The following is a 14,107-nucleotide window of genomic DNA, read 5'->3' as shown; positions in this document are numbered from 1 at the left end:
TGAGCTGTATGAGTGTGTGTGGGTCTGTAGAATGGAAAAAAGAGTCTGTTCTGATTCAGTCTTTTATGCTGTAAGCGTATTTCCGTACATCTGTGTGCGTTCTCGTTTAGGGCACCAACATCGCTGCAGGCCGAGCCATCGGCGTAGTGGTCTGCACCGGCGTCTCCACCGAGATCGGCAAGATCCGTAACCAGATGGCGAGCACGGAGCAAGAGAAAACTCCGCTGCAGCAGAAGCTGGACGAGTTTGGCCAGCAGCTCTCCAAAGTCATCTCGCTCATCTGCGTCGCAGTTTGGCTCATCAACATCGGCCACTTCAGCGACCCCGTGCATGGCGGCTCCTGGTTCCGTGGCGCCATCTACTACTTCAAGATCGCCGTGGCCCTGGCTGTGGCTGCCATCCCCGAGGGTCTTCCCGCCGTCATCACCACCTGTCTGGCTCTGGGCACACGCCGCATGGCCAAGAAGAACGCCATCGTGCGCTCACTGCCCTCTGTGGAGACACTGGGCTGCACCTCGGTCATCTGCTCTGACAAGACAGGAACTCTTACGACCAATCAGATGTCTGTGTGTAGGGTGAGTTAAGACTTCTTGTTAAAGATAAAGGTAGGACTAGCACAGATTCAATAGTCTGCTTCTCTGAAGTAAAGAATGAAGGAAGTGTTCAGCTGAGGAAACAATGTAGCTCAAACTACGATAACATGAATGGGACAAAAACAAAACTAATTTGCATGAATAGGAGCCTGTGTATGCCTGGTGCAATTTTTTTTTTCTCTAAGCAGACAGAATACACTTCCGAGCAACATATTATTCTGAAAACACAATATTACAGGTCTTGATCTGTGAAAATAATTTTGTAGTTGGTCGTTTTATACCTGATTCTTTCTTACTGTCCTTGCCTAATTTCACCTTCATATAGTCCACGCTGGCCAAGCTGCTGTATTTGTTTGTATTTGTTTGACATTCCACCTCTAAGACCTCTCCCCCTGCTCTCAGTTGTGTTTCTATCAGCACTCTTGTTATTTTTGGAGCACTGACAGGTTGCTTTCACAGGCCTGGCAACTCCCAACCTAGCTGCATGAGCTTTGACGCATTGCCAGTGTCGGTGAGACGCTGTGTGTACACCTGGATGATGCAACACTAACAGTGTTCAGGGTCGACACTGTCTGTGGTCTGTATTTATAAAGGAAAATCAACTTGCCGGCAAAAAGAAACAAGAAAAGATATACAAGAAAAACCCTAAAGGACAGGTCCGGGGGTGCGACAATTAATCAACAAACTCAATCCAGTAATAAAAATAATTAGCAACAAATTTCATTATAGATTAGTTGTGCTACGAAGTTGTTGTTTTTAATCTGTGTTGTGCGTCCAGTCATCAAGTTGCCATCCTGCTTCTGGTTCACATCAGAGAGTCGATTCCCTGATTCCAGGCGTTGAAAACTAAGTCAGTCCCAAACATTGGAGTCGATTAATATTAGTTTATTAAAATCCTGGAAAGAAATATTTTTTAAATAATTTTTTTGGTACTTAGTTTTTAACTAATTTATTTATTTATGAAAAAAAAAAATCAATATGCTAATCAAGTATCAATATAATTGTTAGTTGCCGTCCTGAAAGGGTTAAAAAAAAAAAAAACAAACAAGAGAGGTGTAAAACCATTATAAAGATTATAAAAACTTTATAATCTTGAGCATGACTTGGAGTGTTCGGTGTTTTGCAGTATTCTTTTTATTAAACACTGGAACCTTACTTTTGTCACACCCACTTACGCACGATGTTTTTAATTCTCATTATAAACCCTTTAAAAGGTTAACATCAGTAAACACATGAGCAGTGATGTGCTGTAGACTGGGATGTTTAAAAAGTACTCTTCAAGAGAAATTATTTTTCTCACATCTGTGATACATTGAGCTTATAATATCAGATTATTTTAGTGTAAACAGCCCACTTTGAGCCCTCTAATACTTGGGTGATTAAGCACGTGCAGAGCATTACTCTCTCTGTGTCTCTCACTTTTCTTCATACAGCCGGGTAGAGGAGAAACGATCGGTCTTTGGATCGAAGCTCAAAGAAAGATCGCATTATGTGCAATTTGCAAACAGAAAAACTCCCCACCTGACTCACAGCCAGTAACCTCAAATCAATAGTGCTTCCAGTCAAGCGAGCATGATTACACAAAGTATAGATTATGCATATTAGGGAAATGAAATGTAAAGTTTCTCATTGTTACTCTGCAACTTTGTTAACATGAACAGTTTTTAATTTAAAAAGTTATAATGCTACACCTCAGTAGTGAAAATGTGCTCAAATAAATAGCTATAGCTAGTAACTAATCAGATCATTGTCTGATCCAGAATGCATCTAATGGTATTGATTGACTTATTGCTCAAATCTTTTTTTTTTTATTTTTTATTTATTTATTTATTTTTTGGCAGTCCTCAGATTGTGTTCTTGTAAACACACTCAGTGAACCAAAGCACACTTCCAGTTTGTGCCAGCCACTCGTGATCCTTCATAAGCACACTTTTTCTTTCTTGGTTTTTATCTGAAAGGCAGAATTGAGAAAAAGTTCTGAGAATGAAGGCCTTGTTTTCTTTCCTTCGCCCCTCCTTTTCCATCATTTATCAGGCCCCCACACACACCCTTGTGTCACTCCCAACTTATGTGACCTTTATGATTTCAATTGGAAAACTGCGATTGAATTTTTTTTTTTTTAGTCACTTTGTTCCTTGTCACTGTTTCCAGCTGGATGAATGCTCACTTTAGAGTAGCCTTTCCAGCTTGCTGCCTTTCTTTCTTTGCTATTTTGGAAAAAAAGGTAGGGGTGTGTGTGTGTGTGTGTGTGTGTGTGTGTGTGTGTGTGTGTGTGTGTGTGTGTGTGTGTGTGTGTGTGAGTGTGAGAGAGAGAGAGAGAGAGAGAGAGAGAGATACAGGTGTGTTCATGCATTGTACTTATTCATGCATGAGGGAAAGCCGTCTGCTTGCCGTAAATACCCTGAGGGGTGTGTGTGTGTAGGTGTGTGTAGGGGTGTGTTTGTGTGTGTGTATACTACAGGCCTTGCTGTCTGTTTATAAGCAGGGAGTTCCCAGTGTGCTAAAGTTTAATCTCCCGCGGTCCTGGGAACCTTCCGTCAAGTGTCCTGCCACACAGCTGTAAATATTTACTCACCTCAGCCTCACTGTGATACGGGGGACAACCTAGCTCTCAAACACTGAGCAACCTCGTGATCGCATTATTGCAGTGCACACACACACACACACACACACATTCACACTCATACATGCACACAAACATAGCCTTTCAGCACACATAGTACAAGCAACACAATTTGTTTGTGTGTTTCTTAAATAAACCATACAGAAAAACTGAGTTTATATGCACTGTATACAGTAACTGTATACCTACAGTGTACTACAGTTCAGTGCAAAAGTTTGCATACCCTCATTACAAAATTGATACTACCTTTACAAAAGTGTGTAAAGGTGAATGAACAAGGTTTAAACATAGGAACTGTCTCAACATCACAACAGCCTATGTGCATATTTCAGATAAATAACTTCAATGAACATTAATAACCTGTCTACAGCACTTGGAAAACATCTGACTACATGTTTGTTCCAGTCCACTATAACTCACTGTACCTTGCAATATAATTAAACTAAATCAAATCCGATTATTTTTAAATGAAAAATCCTTTTCCATGAGTCAGTCATTATGGGTTATGAAAAATGTATATTTTAGTCTCTTTCACTCAATCCTGTGACCTGAACACAGTCACCCCTATGAAATATTTGGAATATTCCACAGATCATCTGCTCAGTAGAAAGTTGCATCATCCCAATTACCTGAAAATCAAAGGAAGAAGAAAATTTCTTTCTGCCCTTCTGTTTTCTTTATTTTTAGTGATATTGTGATATTGACTGATGAAGTCACTTTGAATGTACAACCCTGTGACCCAGATTATAGTTGAAAGGAAACTACTAATTAAAAAAATTATCATTTTATGTTATTTGTTAGAAAATCCTTAATGCTCGTTAACCACATGTTGTATAATCACGGTTTCAATGCTAAAACCTTGACTCTGGTACTTTCAAGCCACGTTGTATCCTTATCAGCAAAGACACCTTGTAAAAAAATGAAATTGTTGCCTGAGAAAATTTTGAATGGTTAAAAGCTTGTTTCCTTTGATTCAGTGATGAAAAATGATAAAAGCACTGATTAAAACTGTTAAGTTTTACATGGGCTAAATTCATGGGCTAAAATAAACCCCATTCGTGGAATCACTCTTATAGCAAAAAGATATTTAGGTTTTGGATTTCAGAAATGTTCAGCTTTACAAGTAACAAAAATGGTCAATAGTCATCTTATGTAGATAAATTGTATACTAGATGTACAATTATTATTATTTTTTTTTTCAACCCAGTAACCAACCATGTGGGATGCAAATTTTTGCACTCTACTGTATGCTTGGTGTACATGATCAAATGGTAACTTGGTAGTTTTGTTTTGTTTTGTTTTTCAATAGTTATCTAATGAGGAAATTAAAAAGGTGCTTTTTTTGTTTTTACTTGCATGAGACAGATCCTCTGTGCAGTGTCATAACTGCTGTATCATTTGTATTGTGATTGCGGAATTATTCACACTAATAGTTTCCAGGAAGCTGGTGGTGTTATTGCTGGTGAGAATTGTGCTTTCCTTATCTTACCTCTTCTCCTGTACTGCTCTCACCTCTTCCTCTGTCTCGCTCACTGTAGTGTCATCCACTTGTGTGTTATCATGCAAGGTAAATGAGTTATTACATAAAGTCAGTGATTTATGCTGTTGAATTCTCATATCCGATTGGTCAGAAGGTATTGATTAATTTTCTAGAACAGCAGCTCTGACAGTAGTGCCGGCTGTAAATTAAGTCACAGGTTTATATTAATGCACTCGTTCTAATACGTTAGAGTAACACCTCATTCGCAGGGACCAGTATGGAGAACGATTTACATAATCTAAGGCTATAATAAACAGTGTTATTAAACAAAGAAGACTGTTGATTTTGTGAAGCTGTATGCAAGTGGATGTTTATTTAACATCTGTAGAAGTCGTCTCCAGTGGCACTGCTTTGCAGTAGTCAGAATGGCCTGGTTTACACTTGACAAACGACTTTGCACACCTATCTTATGTACATCTGAAGAATTAAAAGCCACATCCGTTAGCTCTAATGTCAGCCAAAACACCTCTTTCCACCAGGTTTCCACATCAAACTCTAAAATGTTTAGTGCACAGCAATGTTAAACACACTGACGAGTTTTTAAAACTTTACACCATCGTCGTGATTATTGTCACGGGCTCCGTCTCAAATCGAAAACTATTACCTTACATTCGAAAGTATTTACTAATATAGATGATCTAGAAGACTTGTATGCAAAACAGACCTTGCCCTAGGTTTGAATGCTACATGAGATGTTTTTAAAATTTAAACACTAACTGTAATAGGAAAATTGCTTAGTGCTAGTGTTCAATAACTGTCATGGTACTATATTGTCCCCGTGTGTAGCATTGATTTCTGAGGATGTGCACAAGTGACACTCCAAACAAGATATGTGTGGCAGCCATCTTGCATGTGCGCATATGTATGAGTAGTTAAAAGTGTAACCCTGGCTTAAGTTTTCCACCATGGGAAAGTCTTCAGGACAGAGGAGTTTGCCTTTTCTGGTTTCATGACAAGCTGCATTTTTTTTTTTCTTTGGTTTTATTATCTTCATGAAAGAGATAAAAAGAGAGGCTGGTAAAGGAGAGATGGTATAATGTACGTGATAACAGGAACTACCTTATCTCGTGGTGATTCCACAACAAATGAAACAAATAAATGTTATGGTTAAAAGTATGAAATGTCATTCTTTAATAAATTATAAATAGTTATCATTGGCAAATTGCTGTAATATGAGGAATACAACACTTCCTGACATGCTGTCACTGGTTGTTTTCCTATAACCGCATACCCGAAGTATTTTATTCCTTACAAATGCAAGTGTGTCTTCTGAGAAGTGTCCCTTCAGTGTTCACTGTGTTTAGATTCATCTCTCTATGTACGTATTCACACAATCTATGTGTATTAGCAGTGATTTCCCTCTACTTCATCCTGAGGCACACTGTGATGTAAGATAAATCTCCGTTTACGTGGCTGCGTTCTATTCATGGCTGTGCTGCATCCTTTGCCCTCGATCTCTTTCTTCCTCAACCTGACCTCTGTGGGACATCTGCATGCAGTCCCTCACTTTCCTCTACCTATTTTTGTATGTCTTTCCCTTTGTTTTGTGATCCTGCTGGGATCTGTGCCACTTTGCTGATGTCAAATTGCTTATATCAGGAAAGCCAGAGGGTGAAAAGGATGTTTCAAGCGATGCGTGTGTGATTTGTATTTGTCTCTGTAATGACGTATCTGTTTACCTTGTGCGGTGTGTGTCTGCTAGGGGTGTGTGTGTGTGTGTGTGTGTGTGTGTGTGTGTGTGTGTGTGTTTAAATACCATTTTTCTACTCAATGTCTATATGAGGTGACAGTTGTTTTTAAAGGAGCAGTTTGTAACGTTTAGGCCCTCGGGTCTCTGTGAGGTGAATTGCAAGTGTGGTAAAAACATTGACAAGCCTCGCTCTTATCCTCACACCACCTCACCTTCCTCTTTTGTACATACAGAACATATAGTATACATGATGGTTTTAGATCTACAGCTAGGTTGGAGCCTGGAAAAACATAAATAGAAGCATGAAATAAAGAAACTAGGCAGAGCCACAGCATGGCAATATTATGTCATTAAATTATATTCGTAATGCAGGTCTAGAAACATACAGTATTTAAAGGAGCAGTAAGATTATGCACTGCACCTTTAAATACGTGCATCAGACTGGCTACATCATTTTGTAGGAGTTTAAGTTGTTTTGTTGAGAAATTGGGGTTTCAGTGCTTTTTGTACCTGTTGCTTAGTGTAACATCACCAGTACACTAAGTATATCTAGGAAAAAAGCCTACAAAAATGTTTGGAGATGTTCTAATCTCAATTTTATAGTTTGCCGTGGGTGTGGCCTATCTTGAACGCTATTGGCTATCAGAAAACTTGAGGTAATGTTTCAAAAAACTCACTATGAGGTAATGTTTCAAAAGGAAATACATCAAGAATCAAATCTCAGCTCTCAATCCATTTCATATGGTCTTTAATAGTGGCCTGTGTGCATGAGTGACTATTCATCTCTCTCACACCTCACAGCCTGGATCTGCTCTTTTCTTTTTCTCCATTAACTTTCATCATTACATCTCTGTAGGGAATACAAGGGCGAGGAACTGACCTGTAGTCCCTCTCTCTCTCTCTCTCTGTCTCTGTCTTTCTCTCTGACACACACACACACACACAGAGAGAGAGAGAGTTTCATCTGTCAGCTAATCATTTCATATCACCACACAGCACCCAGCACACAGGCACCCACTACTGCAACAAGCCACAGATCACTCGAGGCACAGGGTGGCACAAATAAGGCTGTGTGTATGATTTCTATAAAATGGAGAAATCGATACATGAACATCAGCATGATGAATATCAGATCAAAGTAACTGTGACATTCCTTAGTGGCTATTTGTGTTTACTGCTAATGTTTTCTAGGATTATGGATTATTTTTGAATCGAGAGCACATTTTGCTCCAGCGTAAATGTTCTTTCTCTCTGAGTTGAGCTAATAATCATTTAATTTAACGGGATAGTGTGCCCAAAAAAAAAAAAATTAAATTACCACATTTTTTTCCCCACTTACCCCAAATGTATTGCATCAGCCAAGATAAGTTTGGTGCCTTGGAGCTATGATGATATTGATCTCACGCGAAGTCTTTTCAGTAAATACTTTCTCATGATAATCTCATAGTCTCATCTTTACATAAACAGTTTATAAAGTGCAGGGAGCATCTGTATGCCATGTAGCCACTGAGGTGACATAGTGGGGTTTTTTTTAAATTTTTTTTTATAAGGCATAGCCACAAATCAATATTTGGTAGTCATTGAGGTAAGCAGTTCTTATTTTGAAGCCACAAATTAAATACCACAAATTAAATGTGACAATGAATTGTGTAACATGAGCCACCAAATGTAGTCAATCAGCCAAGACATGTTTTTAAATTAGTGCTGTGCGCGCGCGTGTGTGTGTGTGTGTGTATGTTTTATATCTTGATGGGGACCAAATGTCCCCACAAGGATAGGAATATATAGTGTTGAACTTGTGAGACATTTGGCTGGTCCCCACAAAGAAAACTGCTGATTTTATTTTAATAACTAAAACAGCCAAAGGTTTCCATTTGGTTACTGAGATTACATGGATAGCAAAACAAACGTGTGTGTTTGTGTGTGTGTGGAAGGAGGACACTCAGGCATTGAGGGACAGAAAGTTTTACTGCCCGATTGCATCGTTAAATGTTTCATCAGGGAATGTTAATTGAGCATTGAGTGAAGAGCAGCTACAGAGGAATGTGATTGCCCCCTCTCTCTCTCTTTTTGTAGAGGTGTGTTTTGTTGTGTGTATAGGTGTGATAGTGTCTGTGTGTTTCTGAAAGACTTTAAAATCACCTTGTATTGCTTGCACCCCTCAGCTCAGCAATGCCAACATCTTTAAAACGATTTTGCAGGTTTCTAAAAAAAAAAAAGAAAGAAAGAAAGCAAGCAAAAAAAGAAACAATGTTCTTATCCCTCCATCTGGGTGATGAAGCTTGAAAATTCAAATCTTTGCACCAGATGAGCTTCAGTGAGTCCATTTTTTTTTCATCCATCTGGCTCAATATCAGTGCTGCAGTCCATAACGCACTCCCACTTACCCAAACATGAGCACTGTGGCATCATTGTAAGGCGACGACTTTTGCCTCTAAACAGCCTCTAATTTTGACAATGTCGAATGAGTATTTAAAAAAATGTTCTTGTTGTGGTGTGTATCACCTCCCCCTCCCCCCCACACAGAGCTATCGGAAAACAAACAGATAATGCTGAGTCAGCTTGCAGTGATACGGACTACCAAGCAGCAACATTAGCCGGATTGTTGCCACCCCTCTAACGGGGATGTTGGTGGTGTTGCTGATAGACTGAAGGCTAGTGTCTACATCTGACTCCATGTTTGTTTTTCATAAAACAGTCAACCCCAAAAAAGGCCATTTCACTCAGAAATATGTCACACTGAGAAAGAAAAAAGCATTTGTGTTTCCATTTCAGTCTTTTGTACTGAATGTTGGTAATAAGCTTATTTTTACTTTGGATATTATAAACCATGGTTGTGCCAGTAATACATAATATTCTTACTTTAAAAGTCTAAATTACTATCATTACATTTTAGACAAACATGTCAAATAACTGCAGTAGTCGTCTTAGCAACGAGGTCATTCATGCAGTAGAAACAGTTTAGCTGCTGCATAACTTAATTGTGGAGTGTGTGTTTACTTTCTTTTGTTAGGATTAGACTAGAGTTTAACTAAATAAATAACTAAATATTAACAGTATGTTATTTTTGCTCAGCATATAAGACATTGCCTTAAATGTCAGTCATTTCACAAGTCACCAGATGATGCCATAGACTGATCTGCATTCTCATTGAAACAATGGAAAACTGTGATTGGTGTTTGGAAATAAGGATGATAGGTGATTGGTGGTTGGGTTCAGTGTTTGGCTTTTGGGAAACTGTGGTCATCAGTGATTAGTAATGGGGAACATGTTGATGGTGATCAGTGTTTGGTTATTGAACAATGGTGATGAGTGATTGGTGCTTGGAAGCAACAGTGATCAGTGATTGGTGTTTGGAAGCAGCGGTGATCAGTGATTGGTGTTTGGGAACAATGCTAAACATTGATTTGTTGTTGGGAACAGTGGTGATTGGTGATTGGTCTTTGGAACAATGTTAAACAGTGATTGGTTGTTTTGAACAATGGTTGTCAGTGAGGGTTTAAAAGTTGCCCAGTCTAGTGACAAAGTTACTAATTTGGCAGCACTGGAGGGGACATCTGCTATATATATATATTTTACACTACATTTTTTTGGGTTTTAGCCTAATGTAACACCCAAAGGCTAACAAAACACTATTTTAAAGTAGGGGGACAAAACTAGGATTCATTTACTCATCCACCACTCATTCCCTAAATCTATTCCTATAATAACATTAATAACCATTTATAAATTGCTTTTTCAAAGCCCAAGGACACTTCACCAAAGTGGAACCGCAAGACAGAAATAGACATAAAAATGGTGACATTTATTTTTATTGAACAATCTATTTTGTCCTGAATGGAAGCCGAAATAGCTTCCAGGCAAAAACACAGGCAAGAAATAATAAGTTGGAGAAAGGTCTGTCCAAAAAGTTACCACACTTCTCTGCTCATTTCCACACCTTCTCCCTCCATCAGTGTTGTGACACACAATCTGCCCAAACAAGAGAGAGTGTGTGTGTGTGTGTGTGTGTGTGTGTGTGTGTGTGTGTGTGTGTGTGTGTGTGTGTGTGCGCGCACATACAGGCTGGGGCTTATGCCAGGCTGGTGAACTCAGGAACTCTTAGTTCCTGGAAAAGTATGACATCACTCTGAAGCTGCGAATTGGCTGCTGCTTGAGGGAAACCCCTGCTTTAATTGGGTGGAGCCTGATTGTAGAGACTTGTTGTGCTCTTTTTTTTATCAGTATTTTCCACTTCCTTGTTCCTCTTTAATAGATTGTAAGAGGGAATTGTTTTTGCTCTTAAAATTGTTTGCACTAGAATTATAATTATAGTGAGGCGTGTGACCTATAGCCAGGGAGTTGGTTTTTTTTTTTTTTTTTTTTTTAAATCATTATTTTATTATTGCATTTTTTTAAAGGACCTTATGCTTCTGGAAATCACTATCAATCAATCACTTCTGGAAATCACTGTCACAGTTGTTGCAGTTTTATTCAAAATTAAATGTAGTTATTGTACAATGTTTCAGATCTACATTTAAAACACAGTGTAACTGGCTTAGGTTTCTGTGGATGGAAAGTTCAAGAATAAAAAGCTCTAAAATCTCTAAATATGCCTAAACATTTGCCTAATAAGATTTATATTTGAATAGTTCTTGGCTGCAAAAAGTAAATAATACTTGTATTATACTTGTGTTTTAATACTGTGTTAGTGTTAATGATATTAATAACAATTAATAATAAATCACATAATTGCTCATTTAGAATGGTTAATCATTAACACCTTTTAAAAGCTCATTAGTTCAGTATTGATCAAAATTAAGCACAAATGCTTTATTACTGTCTTACCTTCTCTCTCTCTCTCTCTCTCTCTCTCATATACATATATCAGATGTTTGTGCTAGATAAAGCAGACAGCTCCAGGTGTTCCCTCCATGAGTTCACCATCACGGGATCCACCTATGCTCCAGAAGGACAAGTGTATGTATACATCCACACACACACACACACACACACACACACACACACACACACACACACACAAACACAACACCTGCTCATAATAACATGACCCAGTTATGTTAATAAGGCCCAATATAGGCTTGTGCGATATTGATTTTTCCCTGCTTCTGAATTTTCATTTTAAAAATCATGATAAACGATTGAATTTTCCAGATTGATTGCCTAAAAAAAAAAGAGAGGAAAATGAGCATTTCCACCATTTCAGGTTTAACGCGAGTAGGGGAGGGAGTGATATTATTACAAGCTGCAAAGCCAGGAATTACTTGCTGGCAGCGGCAATTGCAAAAACTCAGTTGGACATTGGCTTTTTGGGTGATTGTGCAGTAAAGGAAAAAGTACATTTTCGATATAATCCTTTTACAAGTCGGGTTTCCAGTGTCCAAATGACCAACATTTTCTCTGTTATTGTGCAGGTGCTCAAAGTGTTTAAACCCATCTGCAGTGACCAGTGCAGGAAACAGCAGATGGGTTTAAATAGCACCGATTAATCACTTTGCTCATGCAGTGTCAGGAGGAAAAGCGCTATCCACCCACTTCTGCATGCGTGAGCTTACAGATGCACATGATTGGCTGGTGTTGCTGCGATGGAAAGGGGAGAGAGAGTATGCCACCTCTTCCTTCCTGAGACCACTGCGACTGGATGTAGCTGATTTGATGTTAAAATTTTGTACTTAAAAGTTTTAGAGATTAGTAATCTCCATACAGGTTTTTAATGTTTCCTCCCTTTCAGTGTTACATTTTTTTTTTTTTTTCATTTTCTTTCTAAATAAATTGTATTTTTGAATATTTTTAAAAGTATTTTTTTGTAGACATTTAAATCGGTATTTGAAGTTGCGATTTCCAGATGTTAGGGCGAACGCTTTTATGTTGAGCCACTTGGGAGCCCCACCTACTCATGAGCCCCGTGGGGAGAGAGGGTGGGCTTCTAGGCAGTGTCTGTCAACGTCAGAGAGTTGAATGTCTGTTAGTCTATTATTATTGGGGAGAAAAAGGCAGTAGATTGTAGAGTTCCTACACAAAATGCAGTGTAATATTGTGTAGGTACAATTAATTGTTCATTTTTATATCGCACAAGCCTACTCCCATTCATACTTATCTTCTTCTCAAGACCAATTTATCGATAAGGACTACTGCTTGAGCCTTTAACACTGTATTTTTGTGTCTGTGCCTCATAGGCTGAAAGCTGAAAAACCCGTTACGTGCGGCGAGTATGACGGCCTCATTGAACTGGCCACAATCTGCTCCATGTGTAATGACTCTTCTCTGGACTACAATGAGGTCAGCTGTGTGTGTGTCTGTGTGTGTGTGTGTGTGCATCTGACAAGCATGAAGACATATCTGGTCTTTTTAATTTAATCATCATCCTGAGCAAAAAAAAAAAAAAAAAAACTGCCCTGCTTTTTGTGAAAAAATGTAAGCTACTGCACTGTGCATTACAAAGCAAAGTGACTCCATCCCACATAGCGAAGGCGCTAATATCTATGAACTTCACCCACTCATAAACACCCACTCGCTGGATCCGCTGGCCCCTGAGCGCCGCACCGTACACTTGTTTTGCCTGTTTGGCTTCTCACCTCCCTGTTGTCACCATGGCATCAATGTGACCATGTTACGCAACGGTGTATCTGTTCTGTATTTGACAGCTATGGACAATGCCGTTAAGGAGAGACCTAGGAGACCGTTAACAGCATGTAGTCAGCTCTTTATAATCTCACTCGATATCAACGGAGGTGTCTCTGCCACCAAGAAGTCTAGTTCTTCTTGTTACTAATTCGTATGCCTCAAATACGCTTACAAACATACTTCAAGCAGGAAGGAAGGTATTGAAGAAAAACTAATTCAAACATTTGACCTTGCTGTGACCTTGACCATGACCTGTTTGGATCAGTTCCAAAATGTAATCAGTTCATCTGCTGGTTACAATGACAATTCCATATAAATCTTACAAACATTCAATTACTTGTTCTAGAGAGATTGCACTAACAAGAATCTCAGACAGACGCATGGACAGTTGTTCATAAAATGTCGATTATACCACAAATATAAAACTAGAGACAAGCTACAGAAATAGCTGAAGATGTAATTGGGTTTTTAGTCCATTGAGGGTGCGTATAAGTGGCCCCTAACCTGGAATGCTATAGTCTATGCATTGGTTCAAATGTAGAAGTTGTAATAAGTTAGATTTATCTGCATTGCACCATTTTGAGATTTATTATGTGCCCAAAGTCTCTGGGCCACATCCTCGTACGAATCAGTGGAACATCTTGTCCTTGGTCTGAAGGCTGTTTGAGGTAATTGTCACTATGCTGGCAGTCATTCACGCTGCTCCCATTTCCACTAACCCTTTCAGCATTAGAGAGTGATTTCATCACAACCAGTTCCCTTTAACACATCTGATTCAGAAACAGCTCTAAATCCTCAACCACTGAGAACCCTCAAACGATTACATCATCTTCCCAGTTCTCTTGTCTCGATTTTCCCATCCTCGAGTTTCGTTTCCATCCAGGATATCTGAGGACATCTGCTTTCTCATCTACAGCATGAGATGTTTTTTTTTTCCTCCTGCTTTTTGTGGAAACTTGGCTTGGCTTTCTCGCTGGTATCCCTGGGGTCTGGTGTGTGCATGTCAAGGCATGTACGTCTGTGTGCATACACACCAA

At 39.0% G+C, this 14,107-nt stretch overlaps 1 protein-coding gene across 1 annotated transcript in view; it reads left to right on the top strand.

Moving 5' to 3' along the window:
- atp2a3 (ATPase sarcoplasmic/endoplasmic reticulum Ca2+ transporting 3) overlaps positions 1 to 14,107 on the top strand; it is an 82,145-nt gene that overhangs the window by 50,773 nt on the left and 17,265 nt on the right. The window contains exons 8-10 of the mRNA XM_026922130.3: positions 111 to 575; positions 11,317 to 11,405; positions 12,623 to 12,725. Of these exons, the coding sequence (XP_026777931.1) occupies positions 111 to 575; positions 11,317 to 11,405; positions 12,623 to 12,725 (657 nt within the window). The remainder of the gene's footprint in view (positions 1 to 110; positions 576 to 11,316; positions 11,406 to 12,622; positions 12,726 to 14,107) is intronic.

This window comes from Pangasianodon hypophthalmus, chromosome 27 (assembly GCF_027358585.1).
Source record: "Pangasianodon hypophthalmus isolate fPanHyp1 chromosome 27, fPanHyp1.pri, whole genome shotgun sequence".
Taxonomy (NCBI): Eukaryota; Metazoa; Chordata; class Actinopteri; order Siluriformes; family Pangasiidae; genus Pangasianodon; species Pangasianodon hypophthalmus.
This window is presented reverse-complemented; position numbering and strand designations above follow the sequence as displayed.